This window comes from Myotis daubentonii, chromosome 14 (assembly GCF_963259705.1).
Source record: "Myotis daubentonii chromosome 14, mMyoDau2.1, whole genome shotgun sequence".
Classification (NCBI taxonomy): domain Eukaryota; kingdom Metazoa; phylum Chordata; class Mammalia; order Chiroptera; family Vespertilionidae; genus Myotis; species Myotis daubentonii.
The window spans coordinates 9827377-9851384 of record NC_081853.1 but is presented as its reverse complement, the minus strand read 5'-3'; the positions used below and the strand labels follow the sequence as shown (position 1 = coordinate 9851384).

Genomic DNA, 24008 nt, shown 5'->3' with positions numbered 1-24008 from the left:
ATTTTTCACTTAATACTTTTACTAGCCTTTCTGTTTCTTTATACTTTCTAGCAGTGATATGAAATGTCTGAATGGAAGGGTATAATGAAAAAAAAAAGCCAACAACACATCTCTAAAAGGTTTTATATTAAAGATGTGAAGAGAAAGAGGGATTAAAAAATATTTTTCTATTTAAAATCAGTAAACATAAAAACATGTCAACAGTAAATACAGATCAAGTTGTTTCTGGTGTTGGTGCTTTTAAGGATTAAAACAAACTGATGATATAAGTAGTAAGTAAGCTGCAGTTATAAATACATTATGATAATTGCTCTTAAATGCATATGCTGAGTTAGTTTTCTGGACAACTGGAAAAGATCTATTCTTATTATAAACTAGAGCTCTGCCCAGTGCATGAGATTCATGCACTCAGGGGGTCCCTCAGCTTGCCCTGCACGCTCTCACAGTCCAGGAGCCCTTGTGGAATGTATGTATGACTGACGGCTTAGGCCACTCCAGACAGCCTTAGCGCTGCCAAGGAGGTGGGAGAGGCACCCGCCACCGCTGCTGTGCTTGCCAGCTGTGAGCCTGGCTCAGGGCTTCTGGCTGAGCGACACTCCCCCTGTGGGAGAGCACTGGCCAAGAGAGGGCAGCTCCTGCATTGAGCGTCTGCCCCCTGGTGGTCAGTGCACATCATAGCGACCAGTCATTCTGCCGTTCAGTCAATTTGCATATTATCTTTTTATTATATAAGACTAGAGGCCCAGTGCACAAAACCCATACACGGGTAGGGTCCCTAGGCATGGCCAGCTATCTGTGGAGTGATCACGGAACCCCCACTGGCACCCGCCTTGCCTGGCCTGGGGCCTGCGAACTGGGGGCAGCTCCTGCATTGAGTGTCTGCCCCCTGGTGGTCAGTGCACGTCATAGCGACCGGTCATTCTGCCAGTGGTTCCACCATTCAGTTGATTTGCATATTAGGCTTTTATTATATAGGATTACGAGTTATTGTCAAAATAAAACAAAGCATTGTTTTCACATGCTTTATCTTGATTAAAACTATCATAACAAAAAATTTTGATCTTGTCTTTTTAATAATTACTTATTTCAAAAGACAAACATGTTTATTGTAGAAAAATACAGATTAAACAAAAAGAAGAAAGCCAGCGACACCTCAAATTCTTCCCACCTGGAGGCATCCATCATTAACCCCGTGGTGTGCAAAGCTTTCCACACTCTTTGGTGTGAAATGACATCTCCACCTTCTGAGGCCTGGCAGCCTTTACACACTCAGACACAGGTGTTTGGCCTCGTGATCAGTTTATCTCCAGGCGAAGTCGCTCTAGCTGGCCAGACTGTTTCTGCAGATGCCACTCCCTGTTCTCCACCATCGTTGCCTTCATCTTCCAGCCTGAACCAAACGTTAGCAGAACCATAACTTCTCAATCCACCACGAAGCTCCTGCTGATATTTCTCACTGGATCAGCATCATTCTAATAATTTTTGTTTTGTTCTTCACAGCTTTTTGCAATATTTGCATTTTCAACATGCGGTGGCTATTCTGGAGGCCTGCGGCTGAGTGTGGACTGTGTCAACAAGACGGACAGTGACCTCAGCATTGACATAGCGTTTGCCTACCCCTTCAGGTAAGGCATGGTGGCACGTGCCCGCTGGCCACGCAGAGAGGCCACGCACTATCTTCCTTCCATCGTTTCTTAAAAATAATGCCACCTCCCAGGGACTTCTGGGTAAACAGAAAGAATTCTGCTGGAGCCCACAAAGTACCCAAACAAGTAGAATGCCCACCCGCTATCCCCTCCTGAGAAGATGAGTTGTACCTTCAAACCAGATGAGTTGTGTGAGTTGTACCTTCAAACCAGAACTGATTCTCCTCCAAAAAACTGCTACAAGTAGTCCAGTATTGGGGGCTATCAACAGGGAGACCTCAGTTATACAATCCTTTCTCCCATCCATAGTCCCAATCTTATGGTCTCCTAAGTTCTAAATAGGATTAGTGTCATCTCTAACTTCATATTGACTATGCAATATTGGCTGATAATGATTCTAATAAGATTAATTTTTAATATTATTTCCAGGTGTCAGTCACTTTACTTGCTGTTTACTTGTTCATTTCATTTAGTCGTTACAGTGACCTTTGAGTGGAGCACAATTACCATCGCCATTTTAAAATGAGGAAACTGAGGCACAGATATGTTTGCTCACATTCCCTCGGCCAGTAAATGGCAGAGTCAGGGTTTGAGCCCACCTGGGTTGAGACCAGTTGTTTTAAAACCAGAGCTCATGTATCTATTGCTATACTTAGCTTGAGATAATTTCTAAAATATCTCTATAAATTCAGACTGAAGGTAATACCTTATCTTTGTCTTTGCCTTATTCATAAAATACGTGCCAGGGCTTGTCTTGAATCAGACATGTTGTGATTCCAATCCAGATCCAATGGGGATTAATTATATTTAATTTTGAAATAATTTACTTACAAATTTTTGGCACCAGATAAGTAGTGTGATGTTTTTAAAAACAACTTTCAACATAATGTTTGCATCTTATTAGTGCACTCTCTTGCTTACTTCAATTTAACAAACATGCATGGAATAACCACATGGAGCCAGACACGGCACTGGCCCTAGAATTGCAGAGAAAGGTAGAGACTGACCCTCAACACTTTTCTTACTTGGGCAAGTGCAGCACTTTCCCAAGTCTCTCCATGGAGCCCTAGATACTTCATGTTTCTAAGGAAGGAATAAAAGAAGGAGGGTGACCAAGTGGGAGGGAAGAATTTAGAAATTATATAGTCAAATGAGTTTAAGAAGACTTCTTAGCACTTCACCCTTCTAATGCACACTTTGAATCGCCGAGAGAAGCACAGAAATGAGTTATTGAGAAAGTTGGAGAGGGGAGGAAAGGGGCTTGAAGCATCAGCTATTCTTTCTCAGCCCTCTTCCTGCCACACACAGAGCACCCTCCCCCAGTGCACTCTCTCACCCTCCACCCAACCCTACCCTGCTGTGCTATTCCTGGGAAATCTCCTCAGAACCCTAGGTCTCCTAGAAGTAATTTAAACTATTGTTCTAAAAAGCAAGAAAGCTTTTTGACACTGTGCTTATCACATCTGTACAACATTTACTGTCTACTATTCAGGAACTTACTCAGCCCACAGAGTGCCTTGCAGTTTTGTCCAATTAATGCCCATCTAGGAAATACACATACCGTTCCTAAGACGCTAGGTCTCACTAGAGGTGCAACTTCAATGATACATTTGGGTATTTTAAAGTGTTGTGCCATTATCTTCTTGGAGAAGACCTGAGTAGTAACCAACGGCATCAAGAACTTATGCAGCTATTTTGAAGTCATTAGTATCAAAAGAAGTTGGGTTAGCAAGATGTTAGTGATGTAAATCATAAAAAAGTTATTTTCTCCTAGAACTTCATAAGCCATTGCCAATGATTTGATCATAATCTTGAAATAAATGAGAGCATTCAGCTGCTTCAAACTATTCAGTCTGTTGGAAACATAAGGAACACAATAAACTCTAATGCCAAGTCATTGGAACAAAAACAATTACAGTAGTTCTCCCTTATCCTCAGGGGATACATTCCAAGACACCGGTGGATGCATGAAATTTCAGAGAGTACCAGGCCCTATAGTATTTATAGGGCCTATAAATACATACCTATGATAAGATTTAATTTATAAATCAGGCACAGTAAGAGATTAACAACAATAAAAAGGAATGACTGTAACAATGTGGTGTGATAAAAGTTGCATGAGTTGCACTGTACTCCCCCTTCTTGTGGGGATGTGAGATGATACAGTGCCCATGTGATGAGATGAATTGAAGCAAATGAGGCATTATTAAGTAAAGTAAGGATGACCTGAGTACAGCCACCGCCATATTGCTGCAGTCCATCTAATAACCGAATCGGCAGCTAGGTAGCTGGGAGCGTCTACAGCGTGGAGACGCTGGACAAAGTGATGATTCACATCCTGAGCAGGACGGACACCGATGGCATGGGTTGCATCACGCTACCTAGAGCAGCATGCAACTTAAAGCCTATGAATTATTTATTCCTAGAATTTCCCATTTCATATTTTCTGACCTTGGTTGGCCATAGGTAACTGAAAAGTAGAAAGCAAAATTTCAGATAAGGGGGGATGGCTATCTCTTGTAAATGACCTCAAAGGAAGCTACTTAACTTTTTTTTATCAGATGATCACATGTAGGATAATATCAATTTAGCAAATGCTAGGTGATTTTTATAAATTTGTGCTGCTTCCGATAAATATGCCAAACTATGTGACTCCTTCACACCACTACATGTACTCATATCAAAAGGAATTTACATTCAGCAACAATATCACTTTATTATGGGAATGAAATATTTCTCACCTGACCTTCCTTTTGATTTGTGGTTAAGATGAACAAGTAACATTAGACGTTTTCTCATCTACCAAAATGTACTAATCTGGTAAAAACTTTTTGACCAAAAAGTTTTTGGGGAGGACTTCTGGATTTCTAGGTGGTGAGATTATGAGTGAATTAAATACAGTATTGTTTTCCCATTTGTCTGGTTTTTGCAGATATTCTACAATAAGCTTTTGAAATGTTTTACACTGAGAATGTATTGAGGCAAACATAGTGTAGCTTGAGCTATAGAGACAAACTGTCTGGGTTCAAGTCCCCCGGTGCTACTACTTACTAGCAGAGCTGTGTGATATTAAGAAAGTTGCTTACCGTTTCTGCTCCTTATCTGAAAAACAGAGACAATGTCACCTGTTTCACAGTAGTGTTGTAGTAAACGAGCAACGTATGCAAAATGCTTAACCCAAGGTATAGCGTTCAATAAGGTCTCTTTTAGTATATTATTATTACTTTCATAATCAAGAAAGGGTAATTAAAATGAGAGAACTAAAAGAAATCATTATTCTACTTAAATAGCAAAATTACTCTGAACAAAAATAATCCCTTTATTATGTGATATTTCACCCAGAATGGGAGCTCCCCCAGCCCTCTCTGTCCCAATAGGCAACATTGAAAGGTGTGTACATATTTAACTGTCTTACATTTATTAACTTGCTCTTAGTTCTTATCTTTAAAGCGTATTTGGGTTGTCCTTGAAGGTATTATTATCAGGCTCATTGTTAGTTTCGTTTTGGGGTTCTTTTTTCTCATTAAACTATTGGGAGAATGGAAACCTCCCAAAATGACAGGACAGAGGGCGCTTCGTGCCATCAGCGTGATGCTGGTTGGTTGTTGGAATGAGTGGGATGGAAGAATGAAACTGTGAGTCTTGTGATTCTTGAAACAGAAAATTAGAAGGATGAGCCTCCGTGTGGAGGGAAAGATGAGCTGGGGCTGCTCATCTGGGCAGCACTGTGCAAAGTTCTCCTTTTGTGACTCCAGCCGCCTGTCCTGCGTCAGAATTCCCCTCCGCCCGTTTGGAGCGTGGGCACAGGTGGAGGTTGACGCCAGGCGAGCTGTGGAGTCTGGGCCATTATCTAGAAATGCTGGCTCTGTCGGGGGAAGGCATTTTTTCCTTAAGATCCACGCGCTAGAGGGGTGATAATGAACAATACTTTTTATTTTACCATAAGGGCCAATTCGGGGAAAGTAAGTATGTTAAGGGCTGCAATTTTTTTATATATCTTGTGTCCAGAAAATGCTTCATTTGCAATTACATTTAAGCATTCCTTTATTGTTTCTCATAACCAAAGGATTTCACTCTTTTTGGCTAAAGTTTTAGAAACTTCATTATTACAGTATCTCATTTCAGTGTGCTTTAAAGTAAACTTTGTGTGTGATGAGATGCGGTGATTCCATGGGGCACAGAGTTGGGAGATTTGAAGGTAGAGCAGCTAAAGGACTGATGGTGGAACTCTTGCCAAACCTCTGGCTTCAAATCCCGGTCCTGCCACCCAGCAGAGGAGCAAATGATAACCCCCCTGGCTTTAGCTTCCCTGATTATAAGAAGAAAATGCATCACTTTCCTCAGAGTGTGGTTGTGACGGTTCAAATAAGCCATCTAAGTTAATTGTGTAACCCAGAGCCTGGCACACATCAAGTGTTCATCAGTTGTGTTATCCTGGTTGTTGACATCGTTAATAGCACCTCGCGCAGGGAGCTGGCACCAGACGACAGCTGTAGCCAAATACAAGGACAGCGATTTCTGCAGTGAAGAGAGGAGCTATCTTATGTAGGGAATGTCTGCAGAGATCACAGGAAATGGGGCAAAATGGCTGCTGGCATGACATGGGTCCAATGAAAAAAATAATAAATGGCAAATTATTCTACTTTCACTCCACTCTGCTGTTTGCCGCCCAACATATGTAACTGCTAGTTTGGAACTCTTGTTGCAATACTTCCCCAAAGTAAGAGTGGTGGTGGAGAATTAGATAGAAGGATGTCTTGGTTTGGGTTCTCCCGGAAGCTCACTCTGATACAGGCATTTGTAATTTTTTGGACAGGTGATCCCTGGAGATACCAGTAAAGTGTGGGGAGTGAGACAGGGAAAGGAAGAAAGCCAATAAAGAGTGGATTAATGGGCAAGGCACCACTGTGGGCAACTGGGGAAACCGAGACTTCTCGAAACTGTGGGTAACATGCTTCACAGGAATTCAATCAGGCAGGCGATGAAGCTGTGGTAATTATCTACCTACTCCTGTTGGCCATTGGTCAAAAGTTGCTTCTGACCATGGCCAACCAAGCATGTGCTTGCAGCCCAAGAAAGCCTTCGGGCAGAGATCTTGGATGCTCACCTAAGACCATCCTTGTATACCAACATGGTGGGTGCCAGAGAGATCCGGGTGGTCAGCTGATGGCCTCTCATACAAGGGGGAGATTCTCTAATCATCTTTCCTACATCAGTGAGTGACCCCATGTTGGATCCTTTATTCATTCTCTCAATAAATATTTCTTGAGCACCTACAGTGTACAAGGCCCTGAACTATGTAAGGCTTGGTTTATATTGGTTGGTAAAGTGTACAGGACCCTTCCCTGGTGAGATTTATAATCATATGGAGATGAGAGAAAGATAGTAAAGATACACACACACACACACACACACACACACACACGGTAGTGGTCATTTCTAAGAAGAGGGTGAACATAGTTCAGAGATGGAAAGTGGGTGTTGATGGGTGTTGAGGGTTAAAGGATACCCAGCTATAAACACTCCAGCAGGGCTTCCCTGAGGACATGGCATCCAAGCCATTCAAAAGAGAAGCGGAAAGAAAGTCCTGAGCAAAGGGAGCGACATGGACAAGTTGAGAGGACAGGAAAGGGCCAGCGGGAGAAGCCCGTTTTCGATGAGCTGCTGGGAAAATCTCCCTGATGGCGTGACATTGCAGTGCAGACCTGCAAGAAGTAAGAGCAGAAGAGCCAGAGAGTGGTGCCTGGGAGCAATCAGGGCAGCGTATTCCAGAGAGGAGAGGACAGCTGCGGAGGCCTGATGTCTGAGTTTGGGGACATAAACAAGTCATATCTGTATCAGTCAGGGTCCATTCAAAAGAGAGCTCATGTTAGGTGGCTCAGTTTATTCAAGTAATACAAGGAAGGAACTAGGTAGAGCTTTGATGATTGGAAAGGGAACCAAGAGGCAATCCAGAGGTTAGCACCTGTGGGAAGCTGCCCACACCCTGACGGCTAGAGCAGGGGTTGGCAAGTACCAACCATGAGCCAAATTCAGCCAGCCCACTGCCTGGTTTTATAGTTCACAAGCTAAGAATCTTCAAATGATTACATTGTAAGTACTACATAACTACCAACACAATATCCTCGGTTTTGTCTGCTGGCTCATAAAGCCCTTAAAAAAATAAGTTTACCGACTCCTGGGTAAGAGACATAAAGGGAGGAGATGGTCTTATTAGAAGCACAGATGGGCCTGTGTGGTAGAAGCTGGGACCACAGAGGCTTCCAGGAGGAGCAGGAACCAAGGAAAAGATGCATCCACTGCTGGAGATGCTGCCCAAAGAGCAAGAGGAAGAGGCGGAGAAATACCCTGGCTTCTCCCTGGCCCCGGCCCTCCATCTCCCACCAGAGCTCCCACTGGGGAAACCTAACTGGAAAGCAGTTGTTAAGGGAATCAGGCCCCAGAGATGCAGAGCAGAGCAGGAGAGGAGCAAAGCATGGAACTGAGGAAACAACAAGCAATGACTAGCACAGAGTTCCTCTCAGAACCTCAGTTTCTTCATCTATAAAATGAGAACAGTGGGTTGAAGCTTTCTTAAGAGAGAATGAGACCTGAGACTCCTAATTACATGAAACTAGAAGCACAGTTGTACTTGCCCTCGGCCAGAGGGGCTGGTAGTGCCCCAGCCACTGCTACTGCAGAGAAAACAGAAAGAAATGTAAAAATTCAACAGAATTACTTTATACAGGTCTCTTTCTTTCAGCTTCATGGGCTTGCTCTGATATTTGTTCTATTTGCATAAAATCTGAACAGGCTTCTAAAGACCAGGGTTGGGGCACGTCTTGAAGATGATCGTAGGTTAGGTAACCGAGGCGGCTGTTTGTGGAGCTCCCCAGGGGAGGTGGCAAGCGGCAGAGATGAAGTCAGCAGACGCTGAATGAGCCTCACTGTAGTTCTCGGTCACACTCTGCAGTGTTACAGGCCGGGCATGGCCGAGTGTGGTGGGCAGCACCTCATTACCTGGGAGAAGCTCCACACCCTAGGATGCAAAATTTTATACCTTTTGGGGAGGTATAAAAATCCATTCTTCCTTGCATCTGTTATCATTTCTAGAATGGGGGTGGGAGAGAGAGAAAGAGAGACTGACTGTGAGTTTCCTAGCAAAGGACAAAGGCATTGGGCTATTGGAACAGCCCAGGAAGGCCCGAAGGAAGCATCCCACTCACAGCTGCATGTATGTCCTGTCCCTTGAAACTGTTAGATGCCTGATCCCTGGTCCCATGAAGCCCCTTCTGTTTCTTGCTCTTCCGGAACCAGAGAAATGTTGGAACATTCTTTGCGCCCGCTGGAGCTATCAAGCAGGTGTCAGTTGAGTGGCAGAGACCTGTAGTCCCTCTCCTCCCCCATCCCACCATCCCTGAGAGAACGGCGTCTCTCGGGGCCACTGGTCAAACAAAAAGGAGGCAAGAGCTCAAGCTGGTGGCTTGCCAGATGCTTACCAGTCAGAACTGAAAAGTAAAAGCCTCAGAGCCTGGGATTCGAGAAGTGACGTCTGTAAGGCTGGGATTCACTTTCCTGATTCCCCACCCAGGATCCAGCTGCGGGCACTCAGGGGCCTGCACAGGAGTCAGGACCTCAGACTCTCCATGTGCCCCTACCTGCATGTGTATCACGTAGAAAAGAACACTTGTGAAAAATGGAGATGCCAGTATCCTGCCCCAGACCTACCCGGTCAGCATTACTGCCTTGGGGCCCAGGATAGGCACTTACCAAAGTCCCCAAATGATCCTTAGACACGGAAATTGGAGAACTGGTAACTTAAGAAGAAATAGGTACAACTTCAAGCTACAATTGTCTGATAAAAGACAAGTGTGTGAATAGCAAATAGATGTTTCTATTTTCTGTTATTCCCAAATTACTAGTTGGGGCATATGTTACTCTTAGAATGGAAAAGAATAAACTGCCACACACAAAAAAAGCAAATGGTAATTTAAGCTGGATAGTAATGAGAAACCTACATCAATTGTACTACCTCCCCCCACAACTCACAATATGCTTTTGAGCATGTCCCCCTCAAAAAGGTGGAAATAGTAGTGGCCTTTCCCCCCAGGCCAAGTGGAAATAAAGGTAGAAATCAGGAAGTGGGATAAATATGTTAATTCTTTCAGCATGTGTGTGTGTGTGTGTGTTTGTTTATGATTGACAGTTATTGTTATGGTCATTATCCCCTTGTCACAGCAACACTGTAACAGGCAGAGCCAGACTATTTTATTTCCCTTTATACGGAGCAGCACAGAGGCTTAAACTTTACTCAGGGTCATACAGCTAGTGAATTTCAACCTGGAACCTATCCACATCTTCTGGCTTCCATGGGTGTGTCCATGGAGTTGTTCACTCCCATCCCAAACTCTCTTCTAACAATAATGAAAATCATGAAGAAGATGATGATGAAGGTGATGACAATAATCATTATCATCATCATCAAGTAAAAGCCGCTATTTATTGATAATTTTCCCATCTAAGAAGAATTGTGCAAAGCATATCATTATATCACTAGAGGCCCAGAGCGCGAAATCATGCGTGAGTACAGTCCCTAGGCCCAGCCTGCTATCAGGGCCATTTTCCCAGGTTGCCGGCAGCCAGCCTCGCCCCCTGCTGCCACCCACACAGGTTCCCAGTTTGCCATTGGGGGTGGGGGGGAGGGACCAAGAGGTTGACTGGTCCCACCTGCTTGTGGCCCCGCCCCCGCCACAGGTTGCCCGCTGTATGTGGGTCGGGGCCTTGGACTGGCACCTCCCGAATACCCCACCACCCACCTCGGTTCCCCATTCACCATCCAGCGACCAGAGCCTGCAGGCCAGGGGAAGGGACTGAGAGGCCGGCCATTCCACCTGCTTGCTGACCCCACCCCCGCCGCAGGTCGGCCTCTGGATGTGGGGTGACTGGCGGGGCAGGGGCCTTGGCCTGGCACTGCCCACATCCCCCACCACCCACCCCAGTTCCCCGTTTGCCATCTGGCAATAGGAGCCTGCTGGCCAGGGCTGGGGGGCGGGGTGGCAGGGGTGGGGGGTGGGGGGGACTGAGGGATGGTCAGTGCACCTCATAGTGACTGGTCGAGTAGTCGCTCTGGTTGTTTTGCCATTATGGTCGCTGGGCTTTTATTATCTACACTAATAAAAGAGAAACATGGTAATTGGTGTACGACCGCTACCCTTTTCATTGGCAAATCAGCGAGATATGCAAATTAACTGTCAGCCAAGATGGCAGCCGGCAGCCAGGCAGCTTGAAACTAACATGAGGTTTGCTTCCCTCAGTGATGGAGGAAACCAACATTCCTGGCCTGCCGCTGCAGGCCTCTGAGCCTGCAGTTTCAAACATTGTAACAAATACCACTGGACTTCAGCCAGCAGGATCGCAACATTGTATGCAAAGGCCAGAAACCTACTTTCAGCCGAGGCCTAAGAGCTGGAGCCAAGCCTCAAGCTAAAGCTGGCCCAGAATAAAAAAAAAGAAAAGAAAAAAAGGAGCGGTTGGGAACTTCAGTCACTCCCAGCCTGAAAACAGCCCTCAGCCCCTCACCCAGACTGGCCAGGCACCCCAGTGGGGACCCCCACCCTGATCCAGGACACCCTTCAGGGAAAACCAGCCGGCCCCACCCATGCACCAGGCCTCTACCCTATATAGTAAAAGGGTAATAAGCCTCCCGGCACCGGGATCAGTGTGACAGGGGGCAGTGCCCAAACCCCCTGATCGCCCTGCAGCTCTGTGTGTGACAAGGGGCAGGGCCACAACCTCCCTATCCATCCTCTCTGTTTGTGACAGGGGAAGGCGCCCCAACCCCCTGAGCAGCCCTGCTCTGTGCCTGATAGGGGGGAGCTCCCCAACCCCCCCCCCCAAGGGCCCTGCTCTGTGTGTGACGGGTAGAGCCATAACCTCCCCATCGGCCCTGCCCTGAGTGTGAGAGTGGCGGCGCCCCAACCCCCTGATCGGCCCTGCTCTGTGGGTGATAGAGGGCGGTGCCCCAACCCCCTGATTGGCCCTGCTCTGTGCGTGACAGGGGGTGGCACCGCAACCTCCCCATCGACCCTGCCTTGAGTGTGACGGGGACGGAGCCCCAACCCCCCAATCGGCCCTACCCTGATTGTGACTGAGGGTGGCATCACAACCTCCCAATCTCCCTGCTCTGTGCATGATGGGGCGGCGCCCCAACTCCCCAATCGGCCCTGCTCTGAGCCCGACCAGGGGCTGCACCTAGGGATTGGGCCTGCTCTCTGCCACCCGGGAGCAGGCCTAAGCCAGCAGGTCGTTATCTCCCGAGGGGTCCCAGATTGCTAGAGGGCACAGGCCGGGCTGAGGGACCCCCCCCTCCCCCCAGTGCACAAATTTTTGTGCACCGGGCCTCTAGTATAGGATAACATCCACATGAAACAACATCTCTATGAAGTAGCTTCTCTGAACCCCACCTGACAGGTGACAAAACTAAGGCTCATGGAGGTCGAGTGACTTGCCCAAGGTCATGCATCGGCCAAGTGGCAAGGCTAGACTTCGAATATCTGCGCTTGGCTAATACCAGGCTCTTCACCAGCAGCAGTGAGGTCTTTGAGCTGACAAACCCCCACAATTGCAGAGACTCCTTTCATCAGCCCTAGATGTATAAGCTGTGCCCCACAGACAGGCGAGCTGGGCAGGCGAGAGGGATTTAGGGAATGGTTCTCAGGGACATGGTGTTCCTTGGGACTCAGGATTACTTTTCCAGTTGATTTCCCAAGTCCAGCAATAAATCCTGAAGGAAAAGTAATTCCAGGCTGGCTCTATTACAATCACCCATTTTTCTTCTTGCAGCTATTTAGAATTTGAAATAAATTACCTGTTGCTGATACAGTTTGTAGAACTCTTTATTTTTTATTTTAAAAGATTCTGTGCTAAAGCAGCAGCTGTCACTTGGAGACTGAGTGTTAAGGAGTCACATAAATGACAGGGTTTTCAAAGAACAAAGCTTTTCCAAAGGGCTTAGAGCTACTGTAGGTTCTCAGTTCCCTGGCAAGGGGGTGAATGGAGAGAGAGGCAGGAGTTGGAGTCAAGAGGCCCCAGATACTAATCAGGAGACTTGAACATCCTTCATTTCGATGAAGGAGCTTTAGTTAAAATGCTCGTCTGACACTGAGATGTCAGAAATCAGTGGACGGTACAGAGAACCACTTTTCCTAATTGCAGAGTTGAGACTTCCCTGTACTCAGTCAGTTCTTGGACTCGTTAGAAGCTAGCTGAGAATTAAGCTTAACAACCTACATTTATGTTTTATTTTAGCATACCCACCAAGGGCTTCATTTTCCATCATTTCTTTCATCACCTTACATCCCATCATCTAAAACAGTTACACTTTTTAGAATATATTTTTATTAGAAAAAAAGAACACATTTTTGTTCTAAAAATCCCATTATGCAGAAATGAATGAAGTAAAATATCAGAATCCCCATTAATGTAATTTATCAGAGATAATCACTATCTAAAGTTTTGATGTCTATCATTTTAGACATTTTCTTTGCATGTACTCATTTTTTAATGCAAACTGTTTCTGGTGTAAACACTATTTTCCAAATTCTTAATTTTACAAAATTGTAGATACCTTTCCATGTCAGCCTTAATAGATCCACCACATTTTTTTGGCCTCATAGCTAGACCATAATTTATTGCATAGCAAGACTATAACTTATTGCAAGACCATAATTTACTAAGCCAATCACCTACTGGTGGAAATTTAGGTTCAGTTTTTCCACTTATAAACAATGCTACAACTAACTTAGTTTCATAATTTCATTCTAAGATAAGTTTCTGGGGCAAAAGGTATATAAGTCTTAATTTTTTATAGAATTTGTCAATTCCTCCTCAGAAAGCAATTTATATGCCCACCAAGGAGGTATAAAGGTGCCTAGTTCTCCACAATCTTCCCAAAATGGAATATTTTAAGTACATTTATTTATCAGTGAGAATGAACATGTTTTATAATATAATTATTGAACGTTTATATTCCTGGCAAAAATTTTTTAAAAACAGTATGCCCATTTAAAAAATATATTTGTTTTTATTGATTTCAGAGAGAAGAAGGGAGAGGGAGAAAGATATAAACATCAATGATGAGAGAGAATCATCCACCGGCTGCCTCCTACATGCACCCTCCTGGGGACTGAGCCCAAAACCCGGGCAAGTTCCCAGCCTGGGAATCGAACAGTAACTTCATGGTTTATAGGTTGGCATTCAACCACTGAGCAACGCCTTCTGGGGCCATTTTTCTTTATATCTGATTTCTGGCATATGAACCTGATCACTTTCTCCCACCCCAGTTTCTTTATTAAATTAGTATTATTCAATTCACTCCTTTGAGATTTACTAATTGATACGACAAACATTCAATATAGTGCCAGGTACTGTGCTTAACAATGACTGAAATTTAAAAATGAAAAAAGAATAGGTAATCTTTTCATGGAACTTAGTCGTTTAAAATAATACTAATACACGCGCTGGCCGGTGCACTCAGTGGTTAGAGCACAAGCCTGCCACACCAAAGGGTCTCAAGTTTGATTCCTGGTCAAGGGCATATAGCTGAGTTGCAGGTTCGATCCCTGGTACTAGTCAGGGAATATGCGGGTGGCAACCAATGTGTCTTTATCACATCAATGTTTATCTATCTATCTATCTAACTATCTATCTATCTTTCACGCTCCCTCTCTCCCCTCCACTTTCTAAAAAACAATGGAAAAAAATATCTTCCAGTGAGGACTAAAAAAAAAAAAAAAGAGTAAGAAAACAGCTCTAATCATCACCTTCTCACAAAAGAGCAGAAGAAAATTCCTTCTTTTGAATCACCCATCAAAGCAAAATAAAAGAATACTAAACACTGATGAAATTAAGACACAGAGAGGTTATATGGCTCATCCCAGACCCACCGCAAGTCTTTGGTTATGCAGAAATTTGTACTAATGTCCCTGAAATCCTTATCCAATATGACCATCACCCAGAGTCACAATGCAGATAATTAGAATGAAGACTTATTAATCTCTACTACTGAAAAGGAGGCCTATAACAAATTGCCTAAATTAACAAATGAATATTTACACTGTATGATAGGACATTTGAGGAATTCATATACCAAATTAGTTTGCATCATGGTGCTCAATAAGCCCTCATTAAATGTTGACATTGCCCAATAGTGGTTGCAAAGAGAACTCATTTGCCAACCCCTGTTCTCTCACAGATACAAAATATCATAAAAGAGCTTGTCTTTGGGTTAATTTTCAATCATTTATTTTTATTTTTAGTTTATTCCTCACCAAAATGAGAAGGGACTGCTTTCTCCCATCTTTTCACAAGTCACCACAAGCAATTGTTAAGAGTAAATACTACAGAGAATGCACAATTAAATGTGATTTTGTTTTTGCTATCATCTTAGACTGATGTGGCCTTTACCATTGTCAAACCTGAAATTACTACTCTGATTACCATGGTCTCTAAGATGGAATTCAGTCTCTTCACAGAGTGAGCGTTGTCTAAAGAATGATAAAGTTTAATGTTCCCTTTTGTCAGACAAAAACAGTGAAGCATAATATCCCATATTGGAAGAACAAGTGCCATAGAAGAAAATGAACATAAATGCCTTATGTCGTGCAAGACTAAAGGAAAACATAATGTGAATTACTTTCTTGCTCAGGCTCATCACTAGCGCCCAGATGACTGTGTTTCTATATTTTTAAAAATCATTTCAATTTTCAACTAAATGCCTCTAACCAATAAACAGTGTGTAGCTAGCACTTTTCATAATGCTTCCAGGAAGAGAAATATGGACAGTCTGAAAAAAAGCAAAGCACACGCAGCTGTCTTTTCAAAGTACCACTGAACATCACCAGGAATCCTTAGAGACTTGTTGAACTTTTGAACTTAACCATTTACCCATTTGATCAGTAAATGTGCTGAGCATGTGATCAGAAGAGCATAGGGTGCTTGCGCTCTGCAGCAACTCTAGTCCTTGTGGCCCCACCCATCTTAGTTAATTGGGCCACATTAGTTAGTTGGTCAACATTAGTTAGTTGGCCCCATTAGTTAGTTGTTCAATTTATGAATGGTTGCTGGGACAAAGAAAGACTCATTCATTCATTTAGCACAGTTTTTTTTAGAATGCCTGCCTTGTGTAAGGAACTGTTCTTGGTGCTGGAGATCCAGTGGAGGGCAAGATATATTGGTGGTAATGAGGGGAAGGAAGAGAAAAAAGAAACACGTAAACAAGCAGAAGACCTAGATCATGTCAAAAAACAGAGGCAATAACAAAAATTAAACAGTGACATGATGGAGAATAACTGGGAAGGGGTATGAATGGAAGTCCCTTGCAGGAGGGGACATTGGAGCTCAGACCTGAAAGATGAACCATACAAAGATCTGGAAAGACATTTGTGCAGACAGAACAGCAGGTGCAAAGACGGGCAAGAGGGGAGGGGGACCAGGTATGGTAGAGGAATAGATGGAGGAATCGTGCAACAAGAACACAGGGTAAGGAGAAGAGTGGGGTGCAGCAAGGCAGGTAGGAGCCAATATCAGATAGGGCCTCATGAGCTATCTAAGACCCTTGAGTTTTATTCTAGATGTAATGGAAATTCTTTGCTTAAAGTAGGAAAGTGACAAGGTCTGATTTACATATTTTAAGAATTATTTTAGCTGCTCTGTGAAAAAATATATATTTTTTTAGTGGGACAAGGAGAACAGTTAAATGACTATGAATTAATCCAGGCAAAAGATGATGATTCCTTAAATAAGGGTTTCAGTGGTTGAGAGGGAGAAACCTGGAAAGATTTAGGATATACTTAAAGGTATGGTCCATAGAATGACAGAAAGGATTATGGAGAGAAGGTAAAGCAAATTATGCAAATTAAGAACTGGGAGGAGTATGGTGGGGGGTTTGAAGGGCAAGGATCAATGGGACATATAAAGTTGAGATACTTAATGGATGTATTAGTTGTTTATTTTTTAAACAAATGAATGAACCACCTGTCGTAGAAAGCTCTATAGGTGACTGTTGGGCAATGCTGGCATTTAAAAGCCAAAAGAAATATTTTCTCCTCTAAACTGTGTTCCAGAATGCTTGAGCGCCTTTTAATCTTCTCTAAGCTTGCCTTCCCTTATTATCATAAAACACACAATTTAGACTGTGCTCTGAATAATTTCCAATTATTTATAGCAAGTGTACAATGGCATCCCCAGGGAAGGCAGCTTTTCATCAAATGTGTGAATTAGGACACAGGCTGTACATGATGACAGTGTGGCATGAGCAAAGATTAGTGCCCCTTATGGACTGCAGTTTCGTCTAAGATAAGTCAACTCTCTGCATCTACTTCCTAATTTGGGAAATGGACCTAATAATCCCTATTTAGTAAGTTTTTTGTGAAATTTAGTGAAGCAATGGCAGTTAATTGCTTATCATAGTGTCTGATACAAACCAATAATGTTTTAATTCTGTAAATAATCTTAAAGGGAAGTCGGTGGCTCAAATCAGGTGACAAGTTTGAAAACAATAATGGATTGATAGATATCAATAGTATTTTGATTAATTTATATTAGTAGAATATTACATCCAATAACTCTAGTATGTCCAGCAATAATGTAGATTGTAGATTATCATGTCCTAAACAATATTCTTATATAACATGTACTATCCCAGACCTCTGTAGAATAGACAGTATGTCTAACAAGGTGACCTTTCCACAAGTTATTTTTCATCAAAACTATTTTACAAAATAATGTGTTGGCAATGTTGTAAGTCTTATATGCATGCATGTATTTTGGCCATGTGTCAGTCTGAGTATTTAGGCCTTTGAGAAGGTAATAAAATGAAGGGCCTTTCCCAATACTCATTTTCCTCTTGAAGTGTAAACAGTGTTAGATTCAAGGACTAGCCCATGAACTCCACCTGGCATCTGTTTGAAATGAACAGCACAGATGCAAGGTTAGTAATTAACAGAGACTGCTACAAAACTGAATAGAATCTACAGTGTGTCTTGACTATCGAGGCTTGAAGAAAAGCAGTTTTTCATTAGCAACAGAGCCCAGGGTGAGAGAGGCTTCTGTTTGCATCCTGAAAGTTGCTTTGGGAATGTTTAGGACCATAGAAGTTAAAGGAAAAGTTCTGTACAGCATCTCATTGGCTTTCTGAATGTTTGTCTTTTCGTTGACAGGAGCCTGTCCTCATCACCTATACAGTCAGCCAAGGGGAGTGGCGGGAGAGGGGGCGTCCTTTTGTGGCTCCTGTGGACAGAAGTTTGTGGGGGAAGACACAGAGTGAGACAGCATAGAGAGATTTCTGAGATGACTGAGAAAGAGGTGAAAGGTGGAAAAAGGAGATAGATTATTGAAGAGACTTAGGCGGAGTGAAAGCCAATAATGAACTGGGAACAGAGGGGAGAGTGTGGGGCATGCGGTAAGTGATCCGTGATAACAGCTCCCATTTACTGAGCCCCCATCCTGTCCCAGGACCAGGCACATTCTTTACGCACACACACGTCATTGTCACAATTAAAGCCACTATTAGTCCCATTAATAAATGAGAAAACCAAGGCTCAGAAGTTGAGGTTGAACCATATGAAATTGCCATTTTTATTAATCAGCAGTTGGTGAATATTAGCAATTTCATGTGGTTCAAAGTAAAATCTTTATTTTATTTTTTTAAATTTATTTATTGATTAAGTTATTACATATGTGTCCTTATCCCCACATTACCCCCATCCCCCACTCATGCCCTCACCCCCCTAGTGTCCGTGTCCATTGGTTAGGCCTATATGCTTGTATATAAGTCCTTTGGTTGATCTCTCCCCCTTACCCCCACCCTCCCCTACCTTTCCTCTGAGGTTTGACAGTCTGATCAGTGCTTCTCTGTCTCTGGATCTGGATACAGAAGGAGCACATTTTGAAATGAGGTTTCAAAATGCATCTGTACCTGGCTCCACAACACGAATTCTTTCCACACTTATCCATACAATACTGTAGGGAAGGAAAAAACATACATGTTAGGGCAGACACTTGCATCGACAGGCCCCCATGTAATTATGCAATGGCCACAGGGAAGGAATGGTGGGCAGATTTTAGAGCAATGTAGAGGTCAGAGTATAGAGCAGGACACTCATTTGAATGCACGGTTTTTTTCCATGTCTGCTACTTGTAGCTCAAAAGTTGCCTATATTAAATACTCGATATGTATAAAAATGTTAATGCATATAGTGAAGGCCATGTCTACAATAACATGCGTGTGTGTTGTAATGCGATTTAGTTACACCATAGACATTTAACCACCTTCACTCTATAAGAGCATGATTTTATCGGTTATGAATAGCTGTGTCTATTGCTCCATTCCAGTCGGTTCTATGTTGTCAAAAGCATTCTAACAGCGAGATGAGTTCAATCGATGACATTAATGCCCTGTAGAGGGCCCCTGTAGATCCTTTTATTAGTTTTTATATTTTCATGTCCCTGAAGATTTCATCCCTGAGCTGAAACCTCTTCCTATCAATAAATGCACCTCCTTCTGCTGTCCTGGACTTATTTTTTATTCTTGCTGGATATTAAGGCAACACAGACGTTATTCCTGTGCACATTGTTGCCCTCAGTCTTAGACCCTTCTCCCTCCCTTCCTTTCTCCCTTTCTTCCCTCCTTCCTTCCTTCCCTCCTTCCTTCCTATTTTTCTTCTTTCCTTCTTTACTCTTCCCTCCCTTTACTCTTCCCTCCCTCTCTCCTTTCTTTTTTCCTCTTTGGGATTCAGCCTTTAGAGCAAATCTGAGAGGAATTGTCGATGGAACAGGCCTTTGTATCCTAAATTGGCAGTAGGATAGGCCTGAGGGTGCTGGTGGAGGAAGTATGCTTCTTTTCAAGTTTGTAATTCCTACTTCTCAGCAGAGTGCCCCAAAAACAAAATTTACCAATTGCATGCTACAAATATTTTGAGAAAAACTGTTGTGTCCCCATTAGGTGGATGAGTTAGGTCAGTGAGCCCCAAAATGGTTTTTCAGAAACATTAGTCCTATGAAATACTTTTTATTTTTCATTACTTTGCGTGTATTATATTTATTTATTAACATTTCTCTCTTATTGACTTTATTGGGGTTACATTTGTTAATAAAATCATATAGGTTTCTAGTGTACAATTCTATAACACATCTGAATATTGTATTGTGTGTTCACCACCCAAAGTCTAGTCTTTTCCATCACCATTTACCCACCTTTACTCTCTTCTACCTGTCCCCTTCCCTCTGGTTTTAAAGAGAGTATTCATACTATTTCAAAGAGACATCTGCATTCCTATGTTTGTTGCAGCATTATTCCCAATAGCTAAGACATCAACCGATGAATGGAGAAAGAAAATGTGTGTGTGATGGAATATTACTTAGCCATAAAAAGAAGAAAACCCTACCATTTGCAACAACATGAATGGACTTTGAAGGGATTAAGGAAAGTTAAGTAAATCAGACGGAATATATAATATGTATGATTTCATTTTTATGTGGAATCTAAAAAAGTGGAATTCATAAAAGCAGAGTAGAATGGTGCTTTTCAGGCACTAGGGTTGGGCAAATGGGGAGATGTTGATCGAAAGGTATAAACTTCCAGTTATAAATGAATAAGTTATGGGGATCTATTGTACATCATGGTGATTATAGTCAACAATACTGCATTTTATACTTTGAAGTTGCTAAGAAAGTGCATCTTAAATATTATCACCACAAACACAAAAAAATACATGAGATGATGAAGGTATTAACTTACCTAATGGTGGTAATTGTTTTTACAATATATCAAATCATCATGTTATACATCTTAAACTTACAGTGTTATAAGTCAATTACATCTCAATAAATCTGAAAAGTAAATACATTATGAGAGACTGGAAAAAGAATTTAAATGCCGTTGAGGAATACCATTTATTGGCCACCTTTACAATGTACTTTGTAATAGTAAAGGCTCTGAGCAGTCATGCATAGATAGATAAATCTCTGTTAAGCTACCATTTCCCATAGTCATTGATCATAAAACCTTTCTTAAAATCTAACATTTACTAACATTACAGAGTAGTCTTCCACAGAACACATTTTGGAAATGTTGAATTTGACCCTGGAATATTTTCATTCTAACTGTAAAAGAAGAGCTCTATCTCTTAAGAGGATCATTTACAAATAAAAATTAAAAGCTTTCATGCTGCTTCCAACACATATTTTTTTAATTCATGAGCCAGTCTTTAACAGGGTAGAAATGATGTTTTATGAGTTAATACATTCAAATGTATTATGTCCATTCGTCAGTCAATACATATACAGGGTGTCCCCCAAAATGTATACACATTTTAACAGCTGATAGCTCCGATTTGAAAATGAAATGCATTCGAATAAATACTGTATGTATTTGTATGTGCATATATCCATATAATGTACTTGTAGTCCAAGGAAAATGTATGCACACTTTTGGAATAATTACTAATTCCAATCGGTTAAATCTGAAAAGAAAGAATCATCAATTGAGCTATCAAAATTGTATGTATATACATTTTGGGGGACCTCCTATATATTGATCACCATGATATCTTTTTTTAATATATTTTTATTGATTTCCGAGAGGAAGGGAGAGAGATAGAAACATCAATGATGAGAGAGAACCACTGATCGGCTGGCTCCTGCAGACCCCCCACTAGGGACCGAGCCCGCAACCAAGGTACATGCCCTTGACTGGAACGAAACTCAGGACCCTTCAGTCCACAGTCTGACACTCTATCCACTGAGCCAAACGGCCGAGGGCTGATAACTTAGACAATCTAATGCTGAGATAAAGATCTAAGAGCTAGTGTCTAATGAGATAGCAGTGTTGATCATATGAAAATGGATGGGAGGAAAGGGTCAAGAATGATTCCTATAATTTTATCTTGGGTGACTAAGTAATTAGCAGATTATAAATTGAATGTGTGTCTTAATTATGCTCCATTTTTTCTTAATCGTAAATAGATCACTCATGAATATGTGGCTAGATGAAATCTATTAATGAGTGGACTTCTCGGTCTTATGCCCCAGCACCTCACCCACTAGGCATTGCCTGTTTTGCTTGCTCCCCTCTCCTGCTCTCTGAAGAGGGAAAGTACAGAATCTGGATAGTGACCCAGATGGTGCAGACAAAACAACACGGATGAGCTTGAGCTCTTCCAAGGCCGTCAAATGAATGTTTCCCAAGGGTGAGAGAATTGGAAGCTGTATTAAGAGTTACTGTTGTAGAACCATTTGATGTTTAAGAGAATCAAGTGTAATGACTGGGATTTAAAGTAAGCTACACTCTATTACACAGTGTGGGGCAAAAGTAGAATTATCGTTGTTTGTATGGAAAATAGTACACTAGTTAATAAATAATAATATAAGAATAAACTGTGTTTTGCATACTCACAACTGTCAATCTACTTTTGTCCCACCCTGTGTATGACAGTTCATGATCACTGGACTATGCGAACCTCGGCTTGATAGATAATGAGCCAATTCCAAGGAAGCTGCAAACTCAGATACCAGCAGGGCCATGCAAGTGACGTGGCTGCCGAAGCAGGCAGGGTGGGAAAATGCCAAAGAGCAAAGGGAATGATCGACAGCCACTGCCGCTCAGATCCATGAGGAGCTGGCCTCAGATGCCAACAACAGTGCAGGGAAATGATAGGAGAAACTGGATATTTGTATAATTTCAAAGTATCTCTCCCAAGATATTTATAATTTAAAAAGGAAAACTAACGTTACAGTGGAGAACCCAGCAGACACCACCTTACCCAAGTGGTCAAAGTTGATGTCACCAGGATTAAGGCGTATTGACATCATGGGACCCTTGATATGATGCACTGTGATCACAAAAGTCTTCTGTGGTCTTCTTGCTACAAATGCATAACTTTAATAATGAGGAAAAAATCAGACAAATCCAAAATGAGATATTCTGTGAAACTAACTAGGTACTAATCTGAAGTGCCACAGCCAAGGAAAACTAGAAACTGTCACAAATTGAAGGAGACCCAAGAGGCATAACAACTTAAATACAATGTGGGATCCTAGACTGGATTCTGGAACAGAAAAAGGACATGAAGAGGAAAACTGTTGAAATTTGAATATGATCTATAGTTTAAAGTATTATGAGATATTAACATTAGGAGAAGTTGGGCAAAGGATATACATGAACTCTCTATACTATGTTTTTTGCAAATTTTCTGTCAGCCTAAAATTAGTTCAAAATCAGAAGTTAAAAAAAAATAAAGATGGCAGAAAAAAAAGAAATAATGAAGTTAAGAAAGTCCAGCACAGCACTGGCTGATAGAAATACATGCACATGAGTCACATGCATCATTTAAAATTTTCTAGTAGCCAAATAAAATGGGTAAAATTAATTTTAATAATATCCAACATATTACCATTTCAACATGGATTCAATATAGAAAATTACTAATGGGGTCTTTTATATTATTTTTTTGTCCCACATCTTCAAAATCCAGCCTCAATTTGGACTAGCCACTTTTTCACTTCTCAGTAGCCACGAGTGGCTGGTGGCTGCCATACTGGCCAGCACAACCCCAACCCCACCCACGGCCAAGACACATTCTCTCTGCATCTTTTCTTTCTGCTTCTTTCTAAGAGGGTTTTGTTCTTTCTTACTATGGACTCCTCTTTCCTTCCTTTACTCGCTTGTGAGCATTTCAGTGTTCCAGGTGTTTTCTGCACAAAACTGACAAAAATCTCCAACTCCTTGAGCTCCCACTTTGAATAGAGAGTGATTGACATACACAGCAGCTATAGTAAATAAGTAGATGATATAGTAAGTGGGAACTAGTATGTGCTGTGGGGTGCAGTGGGGTGGGGTGGGTGGGGCACAGAGCTGGGTAGGTGACTCAGCTATGCTGGGGGGTAAGAAAGCTAAAAGAGGCAGGACCTGAATCCAAGCCCAGATCACCCTGCCTTCATTCCGGTTCTTTCCATACTTGAGTTTCAACAGACTCTTTTGGATGGAGAGAACAATGGGAAAGCAAAGACAATGCTCTGCTTTTGACTTATTTAGCACTTAATGGAGCCCGGGCAGAGACTTGACTGCCATTTCAACCTCTGGTTTGCAAGAGGTGGCGGCACTCTGAGCGGCCAGCCCTCCAGCTGAGCAAAGCAAAGGCAGGAACAGGCACCCGTGAGGACAAGGCCACCAGCACAGGCTTTGGGTTTATGCAGCCACTGCAGTTTCTTGACAGAGCCCAGAAGGGTTTAATTATTTTATTTCCCTGAGATTTGAATAATTTATCTACAGCCTAGTGGATTTAACATATTTTAAAAATTGATTACTTGCTAGAGGATTGTAATAGA

The 24008-nt window shown here is 42.4% G+C and overlaps 1 protein-coding gene across 2 annotated transcripts in view; it reads left to right on the top strand.

Annotated features, from left to right (window-relative positions):
• Window positions 1–24008, top strand: part of SYNPR (synaptoporin) — a 564283-nt gene that overhangs the window by 166888 nt on the left and 373387 nt on the right. For both annotated transcript variants that reach the window (XR_009448487.1, XM_059663074.1), the window contains exon 3: window positions 1501–1625. Coding sequence is in view for 1 of the 2 variants with exons in the window: in XM_059663074.1 (XP_059519057.1) it covers window positions 1501–1625 (125 nt within the window). In the remaining variant the exon portion in view is untranslated. The remainder of the gene's footprint in view (window positions 1–1500; window positions 1626–24008) is intronic.